A 26,920-nucleotide genomic window follows, 5' to 3' on the forward strand; every position below is an offset into this window, starting at 1 on the left:
ATAAAATAATAATATTATTCTATTATTTGTTTGGGAAAAATAAAAGTATTTGATGTAAAGATATTTTGATTTTTTTATATGCTTTTTAGAAATTAAAAAATTGATCGGTGGCATGTCTGTTTTTTTAATTTTTAAATGTATAGTAAAAAACCCTATTGTACCTCTACTATCAACAAAAAAATAAACTTGTTGACCAAGAATAAAAAATTAAATGCACCAGGGTTAATAAAAAAAAAACATACAAGCTTATGGCCTAAAGCCCGGGTCTTTTTAAGGAAAAGCACAGACATGTGGGTCTTCAAAGCTGGCTTGCATACATGGACTTGATTAATTCTTAAAAAAAAAGAAGATAAATAGCATGTCACTTGTTGAAGCAAATCTATTTTGTAAATAATTTTAATCTAAAAACACCTTACGAGTACTTTTATAACATCTATAAACCAGTTGTTTAACCTAAAATTCTCAAAAAAACAATTCAAAAATCTGGAATCAAACAAGGTTAGATTTGTCATCCTCGACTTATATCAATTTTTTAGATAATATTAAGATTCTAAATAAACTCTATCAAACTTCTCTCATCGTATACAACATGTAAATTTCAAAATAAATTGTTTTAGTGGTTTAGAAAAACAACTTTTTCTTTCGTAATCTAGTTATCTCTCTCTCTCTTCTAGATTAGAGATTGAAAATAAAAATATATATATCAAAATTGAATTGGAAAAAATTAAGAGACCAAATGGGTATAATTTGTAAAAATGAAGGACTAAATTCCTGAGAACTTCAAATAGACCATCTATTTTTTATGCCTTTTCCACACTAGTTATCGTTATTTTCATATTGTTCCTGATTAATAAATTTGAATAAATTATCGTTCAATTTCACCATAAAAGAACACAATAGTCAAAATAAAATAAAATTGAGGACTTGAAAAAAGAGAGAAAAAGTTTAATGAAGAGTGAATAACACATATATGTGTTTGTCCATAGAAGACTTGTAATCACATGACATCTCCGAGTGATTCAGAAATGCAATCATTGCTTGCTAATGCAGGAAGAAGAAGAAGATTAAAGAAAAGGAACAGCAGATCTTCACCAAGACAGTGTAGTGTACCGAGCAGGGAGTCGAGGCTAGTCGACAACTGTACCAGAGAAGAGAGACCAGATGTGCCCTGTACATGGCCTCGAGAATAGCAAGAGGTGGTATGCCTAGTTGCCCATAGATAATAATAATATTCGAGCTCAGAAGTGACTGTACAGGCAGGAAAAGCAGCGAGTGCCGTTGTCAGCTTGTTAAAGATCCATGCAAAATGATTTCATGAATATAATATAATATGGTGATTGGTGAGTGCATGAAGGCCCAAGTTGAGACACTTTTATGGTTATATTTCACGATTGGATTTGTTTTTGAAGAAATTCCCCTTCTTTCTACGTTGGAAGGCACCCCCAACCTGTGGGCGGATCTGTTAATACCATAGTTGTTTGTTCACCGGGAAAACTTGGGATTTAAAATATGACTGGGGGGCACCGGAACTTGGTTAAATAATTTTTAGTGACTATTAACACAATTAAAATAAATTAAAACTTTTTTTTAGGTCACTCTTTAGATTCGTTATTTTAAAATCCAGATTAACCCGACATCTAGTGATCCAGTAAATTCAAAATCTAGACCGGTCCATGTTAAAGTAAAAAATAACTATATTAACTAGAGTCTGACAAGTCAAAACCTAATCATTAACCCATTCTTTTTTAAGATATTTTTTTGTTATAATAACTTTATTTAATTACTTTTTGAAAAAAAATTTCAGCATTAACCTCCTGACCGAGCTTTTTTTCTAGATCAATTCTAGATTGGATTTTAAAAATCTACCCATATCATGAATGATAACTATAATAAATATTGCTCGAAACCTGAACCGGTCCATATTGAAGTAAAAAAAAAAAATAACTCTGGTAACTCGAGTCTAACAAGGTCAAAACCTAATCATCAACCCATTTATTTATTTTTTGAATATTTTTTTATTTAAATAGCATCGTTTTGAAATTTTTTTTTTTTGATGAAAAGCTTTTGAGGATTATCCTCCTGGCCGTGTTTTTTTCTATATTAATCTTAGATCGGATCTTAAAACACTGTCCAAATCAGATGATGTATGATAACTATGATAAATATTGTTTACTTTCTTTTAGCACAAGCAATTATAATAATGAAAGAGGTTAGGAGAAGCAGATAGGAGGATTACTGCATTAAGCTGCTGTTTTGTGCTTTTTTCTTTTCTTTTTATTTATTGATATGTTTCACTCACATGTCTTTGAACTACACAATAAAAATAGACCTTCCCTTATTTAGCTAATAAATGAGCTTGCTCGATTATCTTAAGTTACAGCTAAAAGAAATCGAAATTCATTCTAGTTCATTAATTTAATCATCAATTTAATAACTGAATAAATAAACATGTTCTTTTATGCACATTGCATTACCATTACCGTAGTTATTAAACTTGATCTAATTATATGAGCTAACCTAATGCATTCAGGACTCAAAACTTAACCTAGGTCGAGTTTTAATTTGAACTAATTTTAACATCAACTCGGTTAAACCAAGATGATATATAAGATTAACCGGGTCAAACTTGATTCAAATCGGGTAAAGTCAAGACCATGGAATTTAAAAAATTAAAACGGTGTTGATTTCAAACAAAATGATAAATTCTAGTTGATCCACTGACTCAAAAATTTACCTAACGATTCAACAATCCAGAACATTTTTCATGTCAGATCTCGTACCCTAAATCGTGTAAGTATATGCTTAGTATCATGGTAACTTGTGTGACTATATATTTTTTAAAAAAATTAAAAATTGTGACATGTATTAATAAAAAATTATACCAAAAAACCCTAAAGCTCTGCATGCCAAAAAGAAGCTAGCTCTATGATACCTTGAATGACAAGAAAAAAACACAGTTGTATATAATATAGGTGAGAAATAAATTCTACAAAGTGATGATAATAAAGGCAGAGCATCACACGAGATAAGAAGGAAGAAGGATCGAGGAGGGCCAAGAAAGCAGCTGCCCACATCTAGAAGATAAAGGGACGTAGAATAAAAAGGTATAGTATTATTATTTTATTTTAAAAAAATTATTAATTTGAATTTTTTAAATTTTAAAACTATTAAAAATTTATATAATATTTAATTTAAGAAACCGTAAAATTACTCTATCATGTTAGCTGAAATACCACGTAAATAAAAAAATAAATAATAAATAAAGGGAGATAGTGTTAGATGATGATGTGATGGAAGTTGGTGGCAACGCATACATTTTCTTAACTTTTTAAATAATTTTTCGTGCTAAAATACATGTTAACGATATTTTTTTAAAATTATTTTTGACATCAGCACATCAAAACGATCCAAAACATACAAACTATATTAAATTTTAGCAACAAAAAAAAATTTAAAATTTTTTGGGAATGCCGCCGCAGCCGCGTTCCCAAACGATGCCTAAGGATTTTGCATTCTTGTCGTTTTAGGCCATCGATAATTGACCGACAAGTAGCTCTCCCTCATATTAATATACACTTGTAACCTTATTTATTGTCTCGAGCAGGAATAAATCAGCTGGTGAGCCTGGTATCCCGTGACTTGCCTTTGTCGAAAAAGAAAATGAAGGGAATATTTGTTTTTTTACGTTTTTTAGAGTATTTTTTAAATCATATTTTATTTAAAAAAAATATTAAATTGATATTTTTTATATATCAATATAAAAAATAAAAACAATAATTGAGCTTTGGCTTTTTTTGATTTTACTTTATATAAAGTTATCTTATTTTTATTTAATTTTTTCCTTAGTATTATATAAGATTCTTTATCATTTGATTTTTTTTTGATAAAAATCAAAACAATTTTGATAAAAAATGTTTTTTTTATAATTTTACCATTCAACTTTAGACTGTTTAATAATTAAAATTTCTAATTTTATTCAATTTATTTTTGCACGAGGACACCCTATTATCATGGTCTAATCACATATTTAATGGTGTTAATCCAAATGGATTCGAGTTGAGTTTTTTTTTTATTTTTTTTTGTTATAATTTTTTTATTTTATTTACTATCATTATATTTTTTTTTATTGATGTTATTAAATTATCTAAGTTTATTAAACTTTATCAGTAAATGACTTCTTTGCTACCTCTCTAGCACAACCTAATAAAATGAAGGGAAAAAACAATTTTACCATGATTTAATATTAAAATTATCGTTTAAAAACGACAGGGGATTGTTTTAGCACATTGAATGAAAATACTAAACGAACATATGTAAATTTGATGGAATTTTTAACTGTGATTGAAAGTGAATGAATGAAGTGATTATATTATCTAATATTGATTATATTTAAGACAAAATCGATAAAATAAAAAGTTTTAAAACTCAATCAATAATGGATAATACATCTACTTTAGTGAATTTTGGCTGACATTATAAAATCATAGGGATAATTTTGAAAAAAAATAAAGTTTGAAGCTCAATTATCGATTGACTAAATAGTTTTTAAAAAAGTAGTGATGAACTAAAAAGAATTAAGTAAACTCGTGTTAATCAAGCAAACTCACGATACAAGTCATTCATGTTATCAGATGCAACAAGTTTTTTATACCATAAATTATTTTTCATTTAATTGTATAATGATAAAGCGCATGAAATTTTTTTTGTATGAAATTTTTTGTATGAAATAATTTTTGTAAAGAAAAAAAAATTGTGATAGTTATTGATAATAAATGATGAAATTATATTTTTTTTAATTTCGAGCTAAATAAAAAATAGATCATCAACAACAAAAGATGAATTTGTATTTTTTAAAATCAAGGAACAGAAAAAAGGTATTAAATAAAAAAAAAAGAACAAAGAAAAACAAATAATAGCTCAAATGCCTTATATTAACCCATTAAACTTATGACTCAGTTCATGAGCTCAATTAAGTTCAATGATTTATCTTATCAATTTTTAACCCGAATATAAAATAAAAAAACTTAAAAAACTAAAAAGAAAAAAGTAGCCCAAGCACGTGAGCCTAGTGGCCCAACATGTCTATAGAATTCGCGACAAGAGGTCACTAGAAAAACAGGGCACTGGTTTTATTTTTTGCTTAGAAAATTGTTTTCAACCCATTTGGCTGAAAACACCCTAAACACCTTGATAAATCTACATGTGGCCTTAAAAAAACCTAAAAAAATTATCGCGTTAGATCTTCCTCCTCGGGCATGGAGAAAAAGGAAAAACACATCTAGGTGAAACTCTCCTTATAAAATGGAAACCATTGACAACGATTTCAACTATTTTTACGACCAAAATCTTCGTCAACGATAATTTTTTATATCATCACAAGAATCCGACGATCCTCTCTCTTCTCTCACAAAAATAGATTGAAAATTGAGAGAAATGAACTTTGATTGTAAAATTAAAATTCTGACAACTAAAGGGATGAATCACCTATAAACTAAAAAATATGAGGGGTCAAAATAAATTTTTTGTATGAAATTTGAAGCTACCACTTATTTTAACCGGTCATTTTCATTTTGATCCTTTATTTTTTAATCCAATCATCTCTTTAAAAATATATAATTATATGCTAATTTGAACTAAAAAATCTTAATTATATAAAAAATAAAGTTTAAGGACTAACAAAAAATAATTTACGAGATAGTAAACAAAGTATCTCTAACAGATAAAACACCACACGGTCTAGTTTCTGTCAATGCAATGGGCGAGCAAGGTTTGTTTCATCACTCGTAAATGATGGCATCATTTTGAAGAATTAATTTTTTGTCAATAATAATAAAAATTGGCAAATGAACACAAATTATTATTATTTTTTTTGAAAAATAGCACCCACTTTGTTAATTTAGAAGAATTAATGTCCAAAGAACAGAGAGGAAAAAAACACGAAACAAACGAGGAAGCTTCCTTAGCACATGCCTTGTCTTCAGAATCTGTCAGACAAGGAGGGAAACAGGAGCATGTGAACTCAAAAGAGAAAGTGATGGATCCTGGACATGTTCCTCCCTTCTTGGATAAAAACTTACCCAATCAAGCTAAACGACATCGTGTCTTGTCCATCCATTCTCTGCACATCTCTCTTTTCATCCTACCAACAGGGATATGGAAACTGGTCCTCGCGTGTTCGATTTCTTTATTTTCATATCACATCTATTATTTACTTACTGGATAATAAATTTAAATATTCATAAATTATTTATCAATATTAGTATCATCTATATATATACGTTAAATATATATTATTTATTATTAATTACTAAAAAATAAAATACTTAATATATTTAAAGTGTGTATATATATATATTAAATGATAAATATCATCTATATATACGTTTTATATCAATATGAATATGTGTGTGTATATATAATATTTTATAAATATATTTATATATTTTTGGGGTAGATTTAGAAAAGTTTCAAGTACCAATATTCTTTTTATTATTTATTAATTTTTAAAAACATCTATCCATGCAGTCGGCCGGGTCGGTAATTATTTACCAAATCCACCGATGGGAGATTCCGATGAAGTTACTGATGGGCCCACGAGTAAACCCAAATTCAGAACCGCAGAGGCAGCCGAATTTCCTTGGGTGCAGAATTCAGGTGACTTTGTCCTTGGGCCGTTTATGCTGAGAGACTAACAGAAGCAAGAAAGACATGCCTGCTAGCCTTCCTGGATGCAGAATGCACCACGTCATGGTCAAGCCCAAAGCCCAGCCTTTTAAGGATTTTAAATGCAAAATTAACATTTAAGTATTCTAAAACAAAATTAATATTTATTTGCTTAATTTCTCAAAGAAATTTCTCAACATGGTTGCCATTACCTAGACCATAAAAAAACGCAAGGTCGAGCACCGTATTCTTTTAAATTTTATTTTATTTTTGTTAAAAATTATTTATTTATGTTTTTATATTTTTTTGATGTGTTGATATAAAAAATAATAAAAATATTATTTTAATATATTTTTAAATAAAAAAACACTTTAAACTTAACCACCACCGTAATTCCAAATACACCCTAATTAGTGTTGATAAGGCATTGCCCACGACATACAACTTTATTTGAATATTTTTTTAAATAAATAATTAAAAATTTATAGTACAAAAAATCGATTATCCTCTTACATAATAAGAAAAAAAAAATGGTAAGAAACAACAGAAAATCAAAATATAGAAACAAATAAAGGAAGAAAATGCGGGCTAGTCTGGGCTGGGCTTGAGAAAACCCATCAAACAATTTCAAACCGGACCAGCCGATAGGGCTTGAGAAAAACCTATTTCTTAACGTTAACATTTTTTAGGGTTTGGGGGCAATGTTTTAACACTCTATTCTACTGAGAGCTGCCGCTGTTATATAAACAAAAAATTTATTTTCTCAGCGTTTGTGGCCTTGGAGAGAAACTAGAGTTGAACAGAGCCGCTACTGCTCAGGAACCATGAAGACCATCCTCTCTTCTGAAACGATGGATATCCCAGATGGGGTTAAGATTAAGATCAATGCCAGAATCATCGAAGTCGAAGGCCCAAGAGGAAAGCTTACAAGGAACTTCAAGCACTTGAATCTTGATTTTCAGTTGATCAAAGACGAGGAAGGGAAGAGAAAGCTCAAGATCGATGCCTGGTTTGGGTCAAGAAAGACCAGTGCTGCTATCAGGACAGCCCTTAGCCATGTCGAGAACTTGATTACTGGGGTTACTAAGGGCTACAGATACAAGATGAGGTTTGTGTATGCTCACTTTCCCATCAATGCCTCCATCACCAACAGCAATGCTGCCATCGAGATCAGGAACTTTCTTGGCGAGAAGAAGGTAAGATTCTTTTACTACTTTCGAGAAAGCCATTTGGTCCTTAAGGCTAGTGTTGCTGTTTGATGCGTTTTACTTAGAGAATCTCATAATTTTCTTGATGTTGGGTTTAGAAACTGAAAAAAGTGAGTATTTTTTATTTTATTTTATTTTTTAATTTTAGTGTTCAACTATTGACAATTTAGCTGGTAACTGATGGTTTATGAGATTATTCTATTAGGTTTGGTTATTGTTAGCTGATTTTGGTGTTGTATGATAAATATACAGAGAATGCAATTTTATTGGATTATCAATTTTGATTTTGAGACAAGTAAAGGTAGTGAAATAATGTTGTGAGAGTAATCTAAAGGAAGAATATTCATTTGGTTTTGCTGTAGTTCTGTGTTGAATTTTTGTCAATGGATATGGATATGATATGATATGGAAGAATATTCAATAGTGTTGTGAATTTTGTTCATGTAAAAAAGAACTGGTTTTACTTTTTTTGGATGATTTTTTTACTGATGGTTCAATTTGGTAATGCTGTTTGTGTTTGGTTACTGAAGGTGAGGAAGGTTGACATGTTGGAAGGCGTGTCTATTGTTCGGTCTGAAAAGGTTAAGGATGAACTCGTCCTAGATGGCAACGACATTGAACTTGTCTCCCGGTCTGCTGCTTTGATTAATCAGGTTCGTGTGTGTGGTGTGCTCGCATTTGTAGCAATACATACCTGAATGTGCACTTTTGTATCTGAATTTACAATTTTGTTTGAAAAACTCAGGAGTACCTTATTTTGTAAATGAATCATGCATGTCCAGCAACTTCCATTTCTCTTTATTTGCTGACCAGGATTTTTCATTCAACAGAAATGTCATGTGAAGAACAAGGATATCCGCAAATTTCTTGATGGGATCTATGTGAGTGAGAAGGGAACTGTAGTTGAGGAAGAGTGAGTCAAGGAGAGGAGCAGTTTTAGTTCTGTTCATCAAGTAGTTCTCTTCATGTTCAATTAATACCCTGGATGCTAAGATGTTTTATCGATGTTTTGTGGAGTTGTCATTTTATAAAATTTTGATTGTTCTGCCTAGGTTTTCAATATTTATTGTGCCATGGGATTGCTCTTTTATTCTTTTTTTGTCTACCAGCACTGATGCTACTATTCCCAGAGCTTGAACATTGCTGGATATTTTGGAATGATAACACCAAACTAGACGACCAAGTCACCAATATTTTGATTGTTCTGCCTATGTTTTCAATATTTAGTATTTAGTGTGCCATCTCCTTTACTCTTTTTTTGGCTACCAGCACTGATGCTACTATTTCCAGAGCTTGAATATTGCTGGATATTTTGGAATGATAATACCTAACTAGATGACCAAGTCACCAAAGTTTTGATTGTTCTGCCAATGTTTTCAGTATTTAGTGTGCCATGGGATTGCGCTTTTTTTTTTTTTTTGGCTACCAGCACTGATGCTACTATTCCCAGAGCTTGAACATTGCTGGATATTTTGGAACGATAACACCAAACTAGACGACCAAGTCACCAAGTAGCTTTGGTTTTCGTGCTGTAGACTTGAAATGTGAAGAAAGTAGATTTGTATATGTTTACTTGTGGTGTGTTTCCTTCAAGATTCACTGTCAATGATTTATCATTGTGCCTCATGTTGGCATGAGAGGATGTTTTAGATTACTATTGGTGGATCAGAATAATAAGAAATTCTTCCGATTCCAGCACCAAATATCCGGATCTAGTGGGTAACAGCAGGCTTTATGCTAGAAAGTGTTCCATTACCAAAAGAAACACTAAACAGAGAGATTTGGACGATCCAGTCCTATAAAAGATATGAAAAATCTAAATGGTAGGATGGATGCTGTAGTTTGGAGATCATTTTTCTTTTAAATTTTAGTTTTTTTTTTTTTAAATTTGAAGAACCCTATTTGACAACATATTATATACTGTTTTCGATGAAAGCTCAGGCAGTTGGGTTGTAATTGTTGAGAAAATAGGCAATACTCTATTTAGCAGTGTCTTTGGCGTTGGCAGCTTGAGATTCTCTGTTGTACTCTTGTTTTCTTTCGAAATGACAGGTGTAAGTTCTCACATGATTCTTGTTATTCCATTTCCCAAATTGTCATACACGATAGCTGGTTAAGAGGATCATATAGTTTTTGAGCCACTGGTTTCCCAAATTTTCATACATGACAGGTGTAAGTTCTCTCATGACTCGGTGGCATGATCGTGATAGAGTTGGCAAAAGTTATCTTGGGAGCTAAAACAGTTAGATATTGGTGTCAAAAATCAGTCAAGAACCCTTAAAACTATAGTTGTCAAAAATCACTCAAGGTTTCCTGGTGTTCTGATGATTTTGGGGCTGATCTTAGATTCTCAGTGCATGCCTAGTGCAATCGCCACTTTCGAGTTTGCACCTGGTTAGAGTTAATGCACTGTTTTGAGGCTGATGTCTCTGCTATATCCGATCCTCCGTTCAACCTTCTCCTTTTCCAGGCTTGTTATAGGAAGGTAGTGGTGCTGGTGATTGGCTAGGAACCCTTGTTGGAACATGATGTTTGTAGAGCCAGTCGAGTTATGCAAGGATTGACCTCGATGCCTCCAAGTCTTTGCTCTCTTAAGGATTGGTGGGCAAAGGGTTGGCTTAATGTCCTCTAATGTTCTTTGCCTGTTTTTGCCTTCTTGTTGACTATCTATAATCCAATGAAATCTTCCCTACGAATGCATCTTGCTTCACCAGGCAGCAAAATTGATGAATAGTGGTGATATAAACATTCAACTGAAGGTGTTTCAACAGAAACGACAATTGCAGGGATCTTCAGTCGACGGCAAAATGATCTCCATTTTGCAGTCTCTTTCCTAAATCTTGCAATCCATGTCAGACTCGTCTGCACAGATCCTTGACCACTTCCAATACCAATCAAACAATAGAAGGAGGTACATGCACCCAGAAGCCTTGATGGCTGGGTCTATTCTAATAATAGGAAGAGGAGCCCGTTCCTGTCAGCCATTAATGGCAAAATCCTACGGGCTCTGCCGGATTTCCTTGCCGCTGAGGTTCTTGTTCTCAATGTATTTAAGCATGTGGTGGTTAGCCGGTAGCCATCACAGCCCATTAATTCTTCTTGCCGTAAATCAGAAGGCAAACATAATTAACATTGGCCGTGTTCCATCTGGCACGAAAAAGACCCCATTGGCTAAAACATTTACGGGGCAGACCAGAAAGCTCTTCAAAGTTCAACCATTAACAACATCTGTTTTCAGAAATTGAAAGAAAAGGGATCCTCGAGGCTGAGCCACGCTAAAACCAGCAGCTCATGCGATCAATCATGGGGTAATATACAGAACTTCGAACTCCTGACGACTTGTTCTTGAAACTTGCTCTTAGATTTGAATCTAATAGAGAGAAAATCGAATTACTACTCAAACGTCCGACTTTCAAAGAATTAATTGAACCACCAAACTCGTCATGGATTAGTAGCATAAGAGATGACACGCTAAATTATTGTACTTTCTATGGCTGCCAACAAACAGATGACTTGCCAACATGGGCATGGCATGGTTCTTCAATACGAAAGGCTCAAGGCCATACCCTTCTGAAAATTTGTCTTCAGTACACAGTTGAGTTGAATAATAATTAGATGAACTCCATTCCACCTGGTACTGTGCAGTTGCCTTTGGAGCAAGGCAATTCCATTGTTATTTCCTTTCCCTGATAAATTCCTTGATGGGTATACAACAGTACAATTGTACATGTATTTGTGTCGCCCCACCTTCACGCCTTGAATTGACTTGGAGTACGGGTAGGCTAATTTTAAACTCTCGTCAATTTCAGTGCCTCCATACCACAGAACCTGAAGACTGCTCCAAATTAAATTCTTGCAACACCTAGCAAAGATTGATGTATATAGGGCCTAAATAATTATTATAATATTGTTGGGTTTGGTTTGCTTTGCTTTCTGCAGTGAAAGGTTATCTGCAGCTATAACCTAATTGTAAGACTTGGTTCAATCCGGTAAGTTAACTCAACAACCAGCTCATCTAGAGCTCGACCAACCAAGGCCGAGTCGATGAAAAAACCAGATTTTTTTTAAAATAATGTTGTTTCAAGTTTTTTTTAACAGAATACATGAGTTCATCGAGCTTAATTTACTGACTCGATTTTCTAACTATGATATAGAACCTGATATATCGTATTATTAGTGCCATATATTAATTATTAATGCCATATATTACCCTAATTAGTTCAACTACCCTAACCATCTGTTGTTTTCTTTGGTTGTTCCATCGTTAACCTTATCAGGATTCATTTAAGAGGTGACCATGTGGAGCTTACATCAACCCTAGTAAATGTTATTTGTTCGGACATGTTTATGATCGAACCCTATGTTGTGAGATCATAGTTAGGTTCTATCCTAGTAGTTGCCTACGGGAGCTTGTAGAGTTTGACATCACCATTAATTAAGCAACAAGATTTTTTGCTTCACTACTATTTACCTTTCTATATCGGGTAAAATATTATTGATGATCATGTATAGATAATACTGGATTGGTGTTCACATTTTTTTTAATGTAAAAAAAGTTGTTCAAACGTATTTTAAAGAAGTAAAAAAAATTTATGACTTAAATTATAGATTTATCCGAGTCTAATAAGTTAATTTTATTTATTGAATAATAAAAAAGAACATTAAATGAACCAAATTACAAAAAAATAATTATGATGACTTGCACTTATTAAAAGGAAAAAAATAATAATCATGAAACTCATTTTTTAGACAACCAATATTGAATGATGGTTTTGTTTTAAAAGTAAAGAAAATGATAAAAAAAAAAACTCGGGTCAACCAAAATCAGCATGGTAAACATGCCCGAGTCTTAAGACTGAAATAACACCATAGAAAGCAAATAAAAAAAATTACGAAGCGGAGTTTCAAACAAACCCAATATAAAAGGATGAAATTGAAGAAAAAAAATTAATTAACAAAAAACAACAACACTAGTGAACCTAGGTATACCCTTCAAACCTGCGGCCCAGACTATCCACACATGATAGCCTAATAAAAGGTGAAATGAGAAAATTATAAAGTTCAATTTTAAAACAAACCTTATTTGTTTATTGTTCAAATTCATTTCTCATAACTTCAATTATTTTAAATCAATATAATTTCAATTATTTTTTTCAAATTGAGTTTTTTCCCTTGACATCTTAAGAACCCTACCCGAAGTCGGCCAAAATAAAATATTAAGTCCAATCTCAATCCAATCTAATTTAAAAGAATAAAATTGAAGAGCAAAAACACTTGGGTGACCTAGAAAAGAAACTTACATTATTATAATCTACAAAATTTTTGTTCCTGAATTAACAATATTTTCCTTTAGAGTTTTGATTTTTTTTAACTTGTAATTGTGATTATAATAGTAATAGTATAGAACATAAATTTGAGTAGAGTTTTTTTTTGAGGAAGAGATCATTAATGATAAAGGGTATGCTTTAAATGTGTAAAAAATTAGGTGAGATGTAAAAGCTTTGAAGAAAAAAGCAAATCACCAGGACCCCTCGTTGAACCATTTTGATAAGGCAGAACAACAATTTTCACATAGTAGAAAACTGTAAAAACCAAAACTTTGGGGAGAGCTTGTGAATTATTTTCTACCACAAACATTTCGGATTTGAATATATATATGAAAAATAAATAAATTATATTATAAATGCATTACTTTGACTATAAATAATTTATTTGGTTATGTATGATTAATGTAGGCAGAAGAGACAAATATAATTAAAAGTTACCAAATACTTAAGTAAATAAAGATTAATTGTTTCATTATTTTAATATATGAAAACTGGCTGGGGAATATCCGATCGTCAGAGAAAGTTGTGGAATCCCTTGATGCCTATAAATTCACTTCAGTCTGAACTTCCACGCAATCTTTCTCTTTCTCACTCTGTGGAGCTGATAAACCTATCTCAGGACACGAGCATAACCGGCAAGAACCAAGAATCGCACATTACAAAAAACACAAGAAAGTTTTCAAGTCCCAAAATGAGACCAGCATCATTAGAAACAGCAGCAGCAGCAGACATCAACCATCTATCCCCACCACCACCACTCCCTTCTAGACCTCCATCATGTGACCCTCAAGTTCACAGCTGCAAATGGTGGCCTTACTCAAACTCAAATGATGCTGGAGCTAACACAGCTACGATCCTCATGATTCTCCTCTGTGCACTCATTTGTGCACTGGCTTTTAATACAGCCATTCGTTGGTTCTTGCGAAGCGACAATGATAGCTCATCGGACCACCTTCGCGAACTCGAGGAGCAGAGGAAACCCAACAAGGAGTCAGACATGGCATCACTAGTACTGGCTACAACACAGGTGTATTATGCTGGAATGAAGCTTGCTGGGGCGGAGGCTGATTGCGCAATTTGCTTGTCAGAATTCGTGGAAGGCGAGGGGATTCGGGTGTTAGGGAGATGTAACCATGGATTCCATTTCCACTGTGTAGAAAAGTGGTTGGCTAGTCATTCTTCCTGTCCTACTTGCCGCTGTAGTTGTCTTGCTTCCTCCCTTTCCTCACCAGAACCTGCCAATTGCTGCGCAAGGAATGGCCTCGACAACAACTCTTCTCAATCAGCAGAACCTGAAAGAGCTCCAGCCAATCTCAGTGCTAATGAAAACATACCCGTGTAGCTAGTTTTTGCAAGTTTTTTGTTTTAATAAAACTTTCATATTTTTAAGCCCTTCAACCACACGGACCTCTCCCCTTGAGAGGTCTTGGCTTCAAGCCTCTCTGCGAATACAGAAACGTTGAGATACTTATATTTAATAAAACTTGTGTATTTTTAAATCCTTCAACGACATTGTCCCTTCTGGTTTCAAGCAAGCAACGCCAGTTGTGCTCCTAGGTATTGAATGTGTTTTGGCTAATGATAAGACTCTCGCCCTTTTGTTCTCTGTTGCTGAACCAAAGAGAAGCTTGCGTTCAACTCACTACAAACAAAGAATTATCCTTTTATTGCAAATGGGTATCGAATATGTGCCACTTCTTTCCTTGATCATGATTTATTTCAAAGGCATCAATGCAAATGTGTAGTTCTTTCCTCAGGCATCGCTTGGCCGCAAAACTGATGGCAACTCCTCGCCCTAATTCAGCTGCATTTCTCTGGGAATTCTAGAATCCACCGAGGAGAATGTGCCGGACGTATCTCAACAAGTTCACTGTCTGCACAAAAATCGTGGGTCATTTACCAGCACCGGAAAGGGCTTCCGTATCAACGCAGCACAGAGTCAACACAAACTATTAAAAGAATAAGGCTCCTCACCTCAATCATTCCACTGCTATTATCACAAACAGTAGGCAGAATTTCCTCAGTGCTGCCATGGTTGATATTATCCTCCAATTTATACAATATCATTTATTCTACTATCTTTTCTTATATAATTCTATAAATTAAATGCAGGAATTTTTTTTCTAACACATAGCTTTATGTTAATGAATATAAATTTTAATTTGAACGAGGCTGAAATTTTTCTAAGAGATATCAGATAAATTAGTTTTTGGGATTAATTTGACATGTTTTTCGACTTGGTTAAATTTTTTTTTCTATTTATTTAAAATTTTTTTATTGTTTTTTTTGTAGTTTTATTTAAGATTATGAAGCATGTTTTAGGAGTCAAAATAACCTATGATCCACATTACTTAACTTTTTTTTTTCTTGTTCCATCTGAACAAATCACATATTCAAAAAGATAATATTAGCAATAATATTAGCAAGAATCTATATGTATAATTTTATAATTTAGGATGCATATTTAGCAAGTTAACTTAAACTGACTCGTTCGTTAATATTTAAATTATATGTCTATCATGTTAGTTCGAGTTAATTGATCATACTGATTTTTTTATTTTTTTTTATCATATTCCATCTTTCTATATTTAATTAACTAAAAATTAAACATAATTATTTTTCTACTCTTGAATAAAGGTTTTTTCTTTGTTTACTGTGATCATTTTATTTTTTAAAATATTTGTATTTATTTGCTATCATTCCTTTTGTTTGTTCATTTAATTCAAATAAAATCAATTTATTTAATTGATTGGGATTGTAACTCGAGTTATTGGGGTTTTTTTTAAATACGATGCGACACTTAAATATTTTACAAGAAAAATAATACAAGCCGACGGTTTAGTGGAGAACTATAATCCATCTATCAACAGAAAAAGAAGCAGAATATATCAAAAGTAAAGCATCTGATTGTTCTTGAATATAGCTAAGAAGCATGATAGACAACTCAAGAAACAAACCTTTTTTTTTTGAAAAAAGAAAAAGGAAAAGAAAAAACATACCTTAAGAGAATGTGCTCGTTTTTGTTTAAGAAGTAAAAAGAGCACTAGCTAGGTAAGGAGAGGAGAGAGTGGAAGTAAAAAGAGCACTCTTGTTTCTTTATGTCTTCAATCCCATCGGTAAAACGTGAAGCTCATACATTTAATGCCGGGAAAGGAAAGAGAGAAGGGGATAGAGAACGGTTGGTTGTTGATTTTTCACTTTAAAGCGTGGTGCTGGCTCGTTAACTGGGTGGTCAGGCAGCCCACCTTACCTGCCTGGTCTGGTTAACGAGCAAGTAAATACACAGGCCTCTGCAAGATCAGGCCTTGCCGTATTCACACAAACCGCCATCTTCTCCATTTTCCCCTCTCCCTTTGTGGACACATAGATATACCACCTCACCTCTCTGGTCGAAAACCAATCTGAGGGCCTGATTTTTGTGTGTTTGTTTAAATACTACAAATCGTTATAAGTTGTAAGAATCAAAGATTCTCACCTTGGAGAATCTGAAAAAAGGAGAAGCTATTTTTAACAAAGTTCTGTACACCGATGATGACTAGCGTTTGATTCCTTTCCCATTTCCGCAATCTTCGAAGGTGCATGCAAGCTATCTGAGGGTGGTAGGCTTCTGGGATTTCATTATTCATTAAATGAAAATTTTATTCCGTAATAAAAGAGAGCTTATTTACTCAAATCAGGTGAGCTAATCACTGATTCACAGTGCACGAGCCATGACCATGCTAACAAAATCTCAGAAACGAGGGAACATCCGTGCATTTCATTCCATTTCGTCTAGTATACATGGAGCAGGAAAAGACTGAATGAGTGTAGTGATACGGGCCGATGACTTGGAGAAGATAAAAGGCAATCTACACTGTGAATAATTTTTTATTTCATTTCATATTGTGACTCTGAAGGTGAGAGAGAACAAAACCAAAGAGGAGCAAAACCAAACCAGACACTGTATTTTCTCTCAGGAGATGCAACCACCTTGATTTTCATGCTACTTCAAAAAATGTTAAGAGCGCAAGGAATTATTTAGAAGTATCATCGAGATGGATAAAACGGATCAATTTTAAAACCTCTCGTTCCATTTTCTTTCTTAACTTGAATTTTCAAATAAATTTTATGAGAACTACCCAGACATGAATGCTTTAATGGTAAAAAAATAGTCTGGCTTTTAAAAAATATTCAAGATGATAAGTTTTTAATAAAATATTGAGATAAAGCGTCATCCCATGACACAGGTAATGGACTCGTCGAACAACTTTGCATTAAAAAAGATATCATTCTCTGTCGGGCTAAGTTACTGGTTGAAAGTTGGATCCTAATCTGATTTTCAGATTTTCTACACCTATTAATCTCCTCTTTCTATTTTCTGCTTCATAAGAGGACACTAATGTTACTGTGTTTAACAGCAGAATTCTCTTGAAGATTAGATGAATGAGATGGGGGGTATGCTAAAGCTGCTCTGCTGCCATGCTGTTTCCAGCAACAAGTTTCTGCTTTGCACTTTACCTGTAGAACCACAATCCGGCCAATCAAAAGGTTCCAAAAACTGAATCTGCAGACCAAGAACCCTTTAATGAAGAGGAAAAAGCAACACAAGTAAGACCCAGAAGTGACCATCACGGAGTTATGAGGAACTTGCCGTCTGCTCATTTTCTCTAATCTCTTCTCTTCATGCACGCTCGAAAAGGTTTGTGTTCTGAATTTCGATAATGGACCATCAACAATGGATTAGCCCAAGACGTTTATCGATTCTATATGGCCGGATGAAGGTTGTGTATTAACTGAACTCGGCACAAGCACCAACAATTGCTCCGATCTGCTTAATCACAGATGACCCTTGAGAAATTATTACATGAATCCAATTTATTATATGTTGATTATGTCAATAAATTTATTTGAGCAACCTTTATAACTTGAGATATGTTATTAGTTTAATCTTAAGAGTGCACCAAATACATATAATAATCTCCTGTAATGATTTATATTGAAAACGATAAAATAAGGTTTTCATTAATAAAAAATAAAGAAAAAACGTTCAATCTAAAGCTGTGGAGCTGTGGAGAACTAGCTTTACAAGTAGATTTATTAAATCTAGTTGCATTACAAAAAAAAATTAAATTATTTTTTTATATCTTTCCGTGTTAGAGCATCTTCAATACAAAATACTATTTTGAAAAACTAAATTAATAAAATAACATTTTGAATAATATAAATATAGTTTTTTTTTACCATATCTATTCCAATTAAAAAAAACCATTTGAAGAGTTATTTATATTAGAATGGAAGAAACAAGTGTTTTATCATTTCTTAATAAGTTTAATGTTATTTTTTTTACATGATTATATTTAATTGGTTTATTTTTTTAATGACCTTATTTTATTGATTTTGGCTCTTAAAGAGATATGTAGAAATAACATTTATAGAAAAAAAATATATTTTAATATTTTATTTAGTACTTTCTTTGAAGTGTGTAAATTCAACATGAAAAAGCTAAAATAATATTTTTTAATATATAGTTTTCAATTTAGTTTACCCTTTATAGATGCTTTTAGGATGAGATCTCAGCTGTAAAATATAAAAAAAAATTCATTTTAATTTAATAATTAGCCGATGATTGTTAAATAATTATTTATAATATTTTATTATATATTTTTTAAATTAAAATTTTTTAAACTTAAAATTTATATAAACTCGTATAATTTTATATTTGTTTTTTTTATTAAATAAATAAAAATAATGAGGTTAACGTCTTCAAAATTTTTATATTATATTAAAAAGCTATTTTAATTTAATAATTAGAATTATTAAATGAAATTATATAATATAATTTATATTATTACGTAACAATGTCGTGTTTTGATAACGTGGCAGAACCTTAGCAGCCCCTTCACCTGGATTTGCTAACTTAATAACTCATCAGCCAAAGTCGTAGTTCAAGACTTTTTTCTCGTACAAACAAACAGAACACAATCACTCTGCCACTCTCCCATCTCTTCCTTCTCAAATCTCAACTACTTCACAGCACGACTACATCTTTGGACTTTACGGGTAATAACAAAATCTCTTTCAATTTGATATTTAGTATTTCTCTGTGAATTTGTTGTTTATGGCACTAAATTTGATTGCCCTTTTATCTAAATTTTGCTAAGAATTAACTTACAATCCCATCTCAGATTCACAAGTTGCTGTCTGTGTATAAGCATTAGTTACAATCAAATCTATACGCTAGTTCCATCCTAAGCTTTTCAATCCTTTTTTTTTTTTTAATTTATTGTATAATTTATGAGTGCCTCTATATGCTACTGAGGTTATGATGTCTACTGTGTTAGACGATTTATGTATACCATTTTCTTTTTATTGCATACTTTGAGAAAGTGATGTGCCTTGGCTTTTATGGTGATTTAGGTAATACTACTTAGCAATGAGCTCTGAGAGTGTTAAAGATGACTGTCTTGCGTGGGCAGCGAGAGACCCCTCTGGAGTCTTATCTCCTTACAAGTTTACTCGCAGGTATGCTTTAGGTTTTCCCTTGAGAGTTGACTTCCGTTTTTTATATGCAATGTTTATACCAGCGGTTGCAATTTACAGCTTAAGTTTCGAATAAGAGTTTTTTGATTTATTTATGGATGTTTTGTCATGTATAAGCTAGAAGAACTGGTGAATTTTTTTTTGCTTAATTCAAAACACTCTATTGTTTGTTGAGAATAACAGTCAAATACACGAGCTCTTTGATGTTGTTAACTGTAACCTAGAATGAAATGGCTGTACTTCCACAATTCTTCTTGCCTTTTTAACCGTTGGCTAAAGGTAATCTGGGAAATTCTATCCAGGGCTCTTGGAAAAGATGATGTTTCGCTAAAAATAACGCACTGTGGAGTTTGCTATGCTGATGTTATCTGGAGTAAGAACAAGCATGGAGATTCACGCTATCCATTGGTGCCTGGGTATGTGGCCTAATTGAATAATATCACTAACTTTGATGATGAAACTAATTTTATAGTTTAATTAAACTTAAGTAGTTATGTTTATTCGCTTACAGACATGAGATTGCTGGAATTGTAAAGGAAGTTGGTTCCAGTGTCAGCAACTTCAAGGCTGGTGACCATGTTGGAGTAGGCACCTATGTTAATTCTTGCAGAGAATGTGAGCATTGCAATGACAAGGAAGAAGTTAGTTGTGAAAAAGGATCGGTTTTCACTTTTAATGGCATTGATGCTGATGGCTCGATTACAAAGGGTGGATATTCTACCTACATCGTTGTCCATGAAAGGTAAATACTTTTGTAATTTCTGGCTTTGTTCTTATATTTTCTGTTCATTTTGTTATACATCAATAAATTTAGAGATGAACTATCCATGAGAAATAAGTTGACTTTGCTGTTGCTTTGTCACCATGAAATTCCAATGATTTGCTGTATTTCAGAGCCTAGCCATCTCTTCAGTATCAAATAGTAACATAATGCATGTTCTTAGTGCAAGGATCTAACATCAAAAAAGAAAAAGAAAAAAGAACAATCAATGCTAAGGCTTCTAGAGTTAATATGATACTGTTGACCTATTAATCTGCTGTTTCGAAAACTGAGCCAGCTTTCACCGCATTGTTTGTGTTGAATCTACAGGTACTGCTTTCGGATACCTGATGGTTATCCTTTGGCCTCTGCAGCACCTCTGCTTTGTGCTGGAATCACTGTGTACAACCCCATGATGCGACATAAGATGAACCAACCTGGTAAATCTCTTGGAGTGATTGGGCTCGGTGGTCTGGGTCACATGGCAGTGAAGTTTGGCAAGGCTTTTGGCTTGAAAGTAACTGTTTTAAGCACAAGCGTATCTAAAAAGGAGGAAGCCCTGAGTGTGCTCGGCGCAGACAATTTCGTGATTACATCCGATCAAGCACAGATGAAGGTGAAGTCACAAGAATTTCTGGGAAGCATGTTTTTATTTAATGACATAAGCAATATATTAATAATCATGTTTGCTCCCTATTTTCCTCTTGTTGTTTTCCTTTTTTGATATCTGATATCTTTTATGCAGGCCTTGTACAAATCACTAGACTTCATAATCGACACAGCATCCGGCGATCACCCATTTGATCCATACTTGTCTCTTTTGAAGACTGCTGGTGTTTTTGTTCTTGTTGGGTTCCCAAGTGAAGTCAAATTCAGTCCTGCGAGCCTCAATATCGGTAACTTCCTCTAGCAAATTTAGTTCTTAGTTTTTTTCTAGCTGAACTTTCTTGTAGTCTTCCGTTGATATAAGAAATTGCAAGCGGAATTGATAGCTTAACCTACCACACTGGCAGGTATGAAAACTGTAGCTGGTAGCATAACAGGTGGTACAAGAGTGATCCAAGAGATGTTGGACTTCTGTGCTGCTAATAAAATTTACCCCGGGATTGAAGTAATTCCAATTCAGTATATAAATGAAGCTCTTGAGAGGATGGTAAAGAACGACGTGAAGTACCGGTTTGTGATTGATGTTGAGAACTCCTTGAAGTGATAGCATGGAGGCAACCAGGGAAATCTCCTCATTTCATGCATACGGTCATAATATGCATGTTGGATGCCAGGGGGTTTTCTTCTATGAAATATATTAGGGTTTGATCCTATCCTTGGTGTTGTTGAAATAATGATCCAGAATTTCGCGAATGAATCATTTATATCCAGAAATAACAATATTTTTGATCTATTGTTTGATCAAATGTAGCACTCTATCCAATAAAAGAAAAAGCAGTTTATGTAATTTTGGAGTGTCCTTCCTTGTCTCTCTTTTGATGCTTCTGTGTACTGTTACTTCCAAGTATCACATGAATATGTTTTATTACATGAAAAGAGTTATTAGCTTCATGATTTGTTGCACTTTGCTGTTTTTATGATTATTTTAGTCTCATAATCAATTTGATGGGTTAATTCGTTTTGGTTTGTTTTCTTTTTTTAATTGGTATTTTTTTTTCAATTTTATCCTTTAATATTAGATTGGTTACTAATTAGGCTTCATGGTTTATTTTAGTTTATTTTTTATAGGCTGTCTTGGTCTTATAACTCGGATCATGAGTTTTGCAGGTTAATTCAAATTAATTCGGGTTGTTTTATTCTTTTTTTACAAAGAATTTTTTTTTTTAATTTCACCATTCAATAATGGGTTGATTAGAAATTGTAAATCATAATTTATTTTGATTTACTATATATAGGGTTATTCTAGTCTCATGACCAGAGTTACATGTTTGATAAGTTAACCGGAGTTGACTCAAGTTGTTTTTTAGAATTTCTTTTTGTGTTTATCATTGTTTCATAACTCAAGTCTGACTTTGGCAGGTTAACTCGAGTTTATTCGGGTCATTTGTTTTATTCTTTTTCTAATTGATTTTTTTTCCAGTTTCGTTCTTCAACATTGAGTTGATTGAGAATTCGACTGTATAATTTGTTTCAATTTACTTTATATGAGGTTATCGTAGTTTAATGATATAGGTCGTAAATTTTTCAGGTTAACTCAAGTTAATATGTGTCAATTTAATATGTTATCGTCGATGTTGCTATTAATTTTTTTGTGAGTATAATTAATTTTTTAATGGTTATTTAAGTTTTTTTTGGATATATTAATAGCATTGAGTCAACTCCATATGATTAAAAATTTGTTTTATTAGGAAAATATCAGAAACATCTAAATATTTTTTATTTTTATTTTTAATTCAACTTGCAGTATAGCTTGTGAAATCAATCTAGTTTATAGTATTACTTGATTTGCTTGTCATCCCTGCTGATGCTAATCTTCCGTTGCAATTTTATCGGATGTCCCCGAAGGAAGAATTCTGCAGCCCTTTCTCTTCGTGGAGAAACCATGCCTTTAGTTTTCTACAAAACCGATGTGCGATCCTCGTTACATAAGAAACCTGGGCTTCAACATTATTAACAGAGCCAGCTTCGTGCTTGGGCCTAACCCCCTGCGACTCTGACAAAAAAAATAATATTTTGTTTCTCTTCTTGAATTCCCAAATATCTTCTCTCAGGTAATCCTGAAAAATTCTGTTCAGGGTTATTGGAGGAAGGGTGTTATTCGGACGCTGACATGGAGGAACTGAACAACATCCCCAATTTCAAGGCTGGTGACCGTGTCATGTCGTACTCGCCGTTTAACGAGAATGGTTCCATCTTTTAATAAGATCTTAGCTGACGAACATGCTTTGGTAAGATCTTAGCTGACGACCATGCTTTGGCAAGACCTGGCAGAACCTTAGCTTATTTAAGAGTCGCACTTCAACGCTTATTTTTCGTACGGACAAACAGAACACAATCAATCTACCACTCTTGCTTTTCAACTACTTCACAGCACTACATCTTTGCAGTAATAACAGAATCTCTTTCAATTTGATATCTAGTATTTCTCTGCGAATTTGTTATTTAAATCTTGCTTAGAATTACAATTCAATCCCATCTTAGATTCATATGTTGCTGTATGTCTTCAAACATTAGTTACAATCAAATCTAGAGGCAAGTTCCATTCAAAAGCATTTCAATCTTTTTTTTTTTTTTCAATTTACTGTGCAATTTATTAATGTCCCTAGACGGTGATGATGCTTGAAGATTATTATTTTATTTATTATTGTTACCATATCTTTTTCTTGTTTTCCATACCTTGGGAAACTGATGTGCCATGGCTTTTATGGTGATTTAGTTAATTCTACTTGGCAATGAGCTCTGAGGGTGTTAAAGATGACTGTCTTGCGTGGGCAGCGGGAGACCCTTCTGGAGTCTTTTCTCCTTACAAGTTTAGTCGCAGGTATGCTTTAGGTTTTCCCTTGACAGTTGACTTCCGTTTTTTACATGCAATGTTTATACCAGCCGTTGCGATTTACAGCCTAAGATTTCGAATAAGAGTTTTTCGATTAATTCATGGAGGTTTTGTCATGTATAAGCTAGAAGAACTGGTGACAAAATGTTTGCTTTCTTCAATAGATTCTGTATTGTTTGTTGAAAATAACAATCAAAGTCACGAGCTGTTTGATGTTGTTAGACGTAACCAAGAATGAATTGGTTGTACGTCTGCATTTCTTTCTTCTTCTTTTTTTCTTTTGTAACCGTTGGCTAAAGGTAATCTGGGAAATTCAAAAGATGATGTTTCGCTAAAAATAACGCACTGTGGAGTTTGCTATGCTGATGTTAGCTGGAGTAAGAACAAGCTTGGAGATTCGCGCTATCCATTGGTGCCTGGGTATGTGGTCTAATTGAATAATATCACTAACTTTGATGATGAAACTAATTTTATAGTTTTATTAAACTTAAGTAGTTATGTTTATTCGCTTACAGACATGAGATTGCTGGAATTGTAAAGGAAGTTGGATCCAGTGTCAGCAACTTCAAGGTTGGTGACCATGTTGGAGTAGGCACTTATGTTAATTCTTGCAGAGAATGTGAGCATTGCAATGACAAGGAAGAAGTTAGTTGTGAAAAAGGATTGGTTTTCACTTTTAATGGCATTGATGCTGATGGCTCGATTACAAAGGGTGGATATTCTAGCTACATCGTTGTCCATGAAAGGTAAATACTTTTGTAATTTCTGTCTTTGTTCTTATATTTTCTGTTTATTTTGTTATACATCAAGAAATTTAGAGATGAACTATCCATGAGAAGTAAGTTGACTTTGCTGTTGCTTTGTCACCATGAAATTCCAATGATTTGCCGTATTTCAGAGCCTAGCCATCTCTTCAGTATCAAATAGTAACATAATGCATGTTCTTAGTGCAAGGATCTAACATCAAAAAAGAAAAAGAAAAAAGAACAATCAATGCTAAGGCTTCTAGAGTTAATATGATACTGTTGACCTATTAATCTGCTGTTTCGAAAACTGAGCCAGCTTTCACCGCATCGTTTGTGTTGAATCTACAGGTACTGCTTTCGGATACCTGATGGTTATCCTTTGGCCTCTGCAGCACCTCTGCTTTGTGCTGGAATCACTGTGTACAACCCCATGATGCGACATAAGATGAACCAACCTGGTAAATCTCTTGGAGTGATTGGGCTCGGTGGTCTGGGTCACATGGCAGTGAATTTTGGCAAGGCTTTTGGATTGAAAGTAACTGTTTTAAGCACAAGCGTATCTAAAAAGGAGGAAGCCCTGAGTGTTGTTGAAATAATGATCCAGAATTTCGCGAACGAATCATTTATATCCAGAAATATTGTACCGCAGCAATAACAATATTTGTTACCTACTGTTTGATTAAGTGTGGCGCTCTATCCAATAAAAGAAATAGCAGTTTATGTATTTTTGAGGTGTCCTCGTTTCTCTCTTGATGCTTCTGACTTCTGAGTACTGTTACCGCCAAATATCACATGATTACATGCAAATCGACTTGAATGACTTCGATTAGAAAGTGGCATGAGAACGTTGAAGGTTAAGACAAAACCTATATATGATGGTTGCTGCTGTACCTGCATAACCAAGGACATAACTTCTGATGTGAGCAGCTTCTACCATTTTAACATTATTATTAGCTGACAAAACCTATATATTAGATTGACACGAAGAAACGAGTTGGATAGACTTTGTAAACCACAACCTGAGTAAGTTGGACAGCATTATTATTAGCAAGGCCATAATGAACATATCCACTTCATATATAACAGATGATTGACTACCTGGAGAATTAGTGATGCACTACCTGCAATATTTCATGTTAGAATAGGTGTTTGAGAGTGTGTTAACAATTGTTTTTCAGAACATTTTAGGACTTGTACTCTTCACTTTCTCCATCCTCAATAAGAGAGCAGCATGCAAATCAGTGAAATGGTAAAAATTTAGCTGAAGTTATTCATTATGAGCTCATTTAGGCACGTACCCGAGTAAAACTTCCATGATGAAAGTGAAATTTGGGGTGACATTACTTAATGCACTTGCAACTCCCGAAGATGTGCGCTAAACCATCATAGTAAAGATAGATGGTAAATGATGCAGGTGGTTCTGATCAGTTAGTCATGGATCTGCCTCACCTGGGCTCAATGGATAGTTGTATAGACATATTTATGAATCGATGAGATAGAGCTAAGTTTAGGAAGAGGTCTGAGTTGCTTAAAATAATTGGTGTAATCAAAAGATTCATAACTTTCAATCTAAATGTTGAATTGTGCTCAAATTTTACTAGGAGGTTCCAAAAATCAAGTTCTATAAGGGGTCGGAGGGATTCTTCAGGCTTTTTCTTTACCTTTCGAGTGCATAAGCAGAAATGCCCAACAAAACCATGGCCATGGCATGATGGTAATTGAACTAGTATCATCGCTACATGTGAAGCACATTCTTGCATATTTATGAATTAAATTGCTTTGACTACTGTATCTAAAGGATCAATCTCAGCCACTTCATCATAAAGAAAGGTGGATGATCCCAAATTGCTTTAAATTTTATTTATATGCAGAATCAAAGATTACAAGATTTTTATCATAAAGAAAAGAAATCATAACAGTCATAATCTCCTTTATCTAAGGGATTATGGAACTACATCAACTTATGCTAAATCAAACAAAGATCTAGCTAAACTTAAGCCTAAAAATCAGAACATAAACAAAATACCATAATAGATAAATAAATATGGCTAAAAAATAAATGATAATAACCTCCAGTTTTGGTGCCACCTATTCAACACTCCTCCTTGATGCTAAAGTTACACATTCTAATCCTTTCCCTCGAAGCTTTAAATCTGTTATTAGTTAGGCTTGGTAAACTAATATGTTAACTATTCTTT

General features: G+C 33.2%; 4 protein-coding genes across 6 annotated transcripts; all 4 read left to right on the top strand.

Annotated features, from left to right (window-relative positions):
• The first annotated feature begins 7,368 nt into the window (after positions 1-7,368).
• On the top strand, positions 7,369-8,931 carry LOC133703948 (large ribosomal subunit protein uL6). The gene is made up of 3 exons (XM_062128698.1): positions 7,369-7,859; positions 8,402-8,524; positions 8,702-8,931. Exons 1-3 carry the CDS (start codon positions 7,488-7,490, stop codon positions 8,786-8,788), a joined length of 582 nt encoding a protein of 193 aa, XP_061984682.1. The 5' UTR covers positions 7,369-7,487; the 3' UTR covers positions 8,789-8,931.
• Positions 8,932-13,667: 4,736 nt separating this feature from the next.
• Positions 13,668-14,705, top strand: LOC133703074 (RING-H2 finger protein ATL79-like). Its single transcript, XM_062127482.1, has one exon. It carries the CDS (start codon positions 13,683-13,685, stop codon positions 14,538-14,540), a length of 858 nt encoding a protein of 285 aa, XP_061983466.1. The 5' UTR covers positions 13,668-13,682; the 3' UTR covers positions 14,541-14,705.
• Positions 14,706-19,091: 4,386 nt separating this feature from the next.
• On the top strand, positions 19,092-21,930 carry LOC133703203 (probable cinnamyl alcohol dehydrogenase 1). Its single transcript, XM_062127659.1, has 7 exons — positions 19,092-19,237; positions 19,595-19,699; positions 20,020-20,133; positions 20,229-20,459; positions 20,808-21,093; positions 21,223-21,373; positions 21,491-21,930. Exons 2-7 carry the CDS (start codon positions 19,611-19,613, stop codon positions 21,685-21,687), a joined length of 1,068 nt encoding a protein of 355 aa, XP_061983643.1. The 5' UTR covers positions 19,092-19,237; positions 19,595-19,610; the 3' UTR covers positions 21,688-21,930.
• Positions 21,931-22,895: 965 nt separating this feature from the next.
• LOC133703204 (probable cinnamyl alcohol dehydrogenase 1) lies at positions 22,896-25,446 on the top strand. Of its 3 annotated transcripts, none has more exons than XM_062127661.1 (5): positions 22,896-23,529; positions 23,860-23,964; positions 24,276-24,396; positions 24,492-24,722; positions 25,071-25,446. In XM_062127661.1, the coding sequence occupies exons 2-5, from the start codon at positions 23,898-23,900 to the stop codon at positions 25,375-25,377; spliced, it is 726 nt and encodes a 241-aa protein (XP_061983645.1). In that variant the 5' UTR covers positions 22,896-23,529; positions 23,860-23,897; the 3' UTR covers positions 25,378-25,446. The 3 variants fall into 3 exon arrangements, with proteins under 3 accessions (XP_061983645.1, XP_061983646.1, XP_061983644.1); XM_062127662.1 differs by having other exon boundaries at positions 22,896-23,371; XM_062127660.1 differs by having other exon boundaries at positions 22,898-23,400.
• The last annotated feature ends 1,474 nt before the right edge of the window (positions 25,447-26,920 follow it).

Source organism: Populus nigra, chromosome 9 (genome assembly GCF_951802175.1).
Source record: "Populus nigra chromosome 9, ddPopNigr1.1, whole genome shotgun sequence".
Classification (NCBI taxonomy): Eukaryota; Viridiplantae; Streptophyta; class Magnoliopsida; order Malpighiales; family Salicaceae; genus Populus; species Populus nigra.

Bases quoted from the DNA above. Each gene is read 5' to 3' on its own strand.
- LOC133703204 (XM_062127661.1), top strand. From the start codon at position 23,898: ATGACTGTCTTGCGTGGGCAGCGGGAGACCCTTCTGGAGTCTTTTCTC. The intron at 24,397-24,491 runs GTATGTGGTCTA...ATTCGCTTACAG, and splicing joins CGCTATCCATTGGTGCCTGG to ACATGAGATTGCTGGAATTG. The intron at 24,723-25,070 runs GTAAATACTTTT...TTGAATCTACAG, and splicing joins TACATCGTTGTCCATGAAAG to GTACTGCTTTCGGATACCTG.
- LOC133703948 (XM_062128698.1), top strand. From the start codon at position 7,488: ATGAAGACCATCCTCTCTTCTGAAACGATGGATATCCCAGATGGGGTT. The intron at 7,860-8,401 runs GTAAGATTCTTT...TGGTTACTGAAG, and splicing joins ACTTTCTTGGCGAGAAGAAG to GTGAGGAAGGTTGACATGTT. The intron at 8,525-8,701 runs GTTCGTGTGTGT...TTCATTCAACAG, and splicing joins CTGCTGCTTTGATTAATCAG to AAATGTCATGTGAAGAACAA.
- LOC133703074 (XM_062127482.1), top strand. From the start codon at position 13,683: ATGAAAACTGGCTGGGGAATATCCGATCGTCAGAGAAAGTTGTGGAAT.
- LOC133703203 (XM_062127659.1), top strand. From the start codon at position 19,611: ATGAGCTCTGAGAGTGTTAAAGATGACTGTCTTGCGTGGGCAGCGAGA. The intron at 21,094-21,222 runs GTGAAGTCACAA...TCTTTTATGCAG, and splicing joins CCGATCAAGCACAGATGAAG to GCCTTGTACAAATCACTAGA. The intron at 21,374-21,490 runs GTAACTTCCTCT...CCACACTGGCAG, and splicing joins TCCTGCGAGCCTCAATATCG to GTATGAAAACTGTAGCTGGT.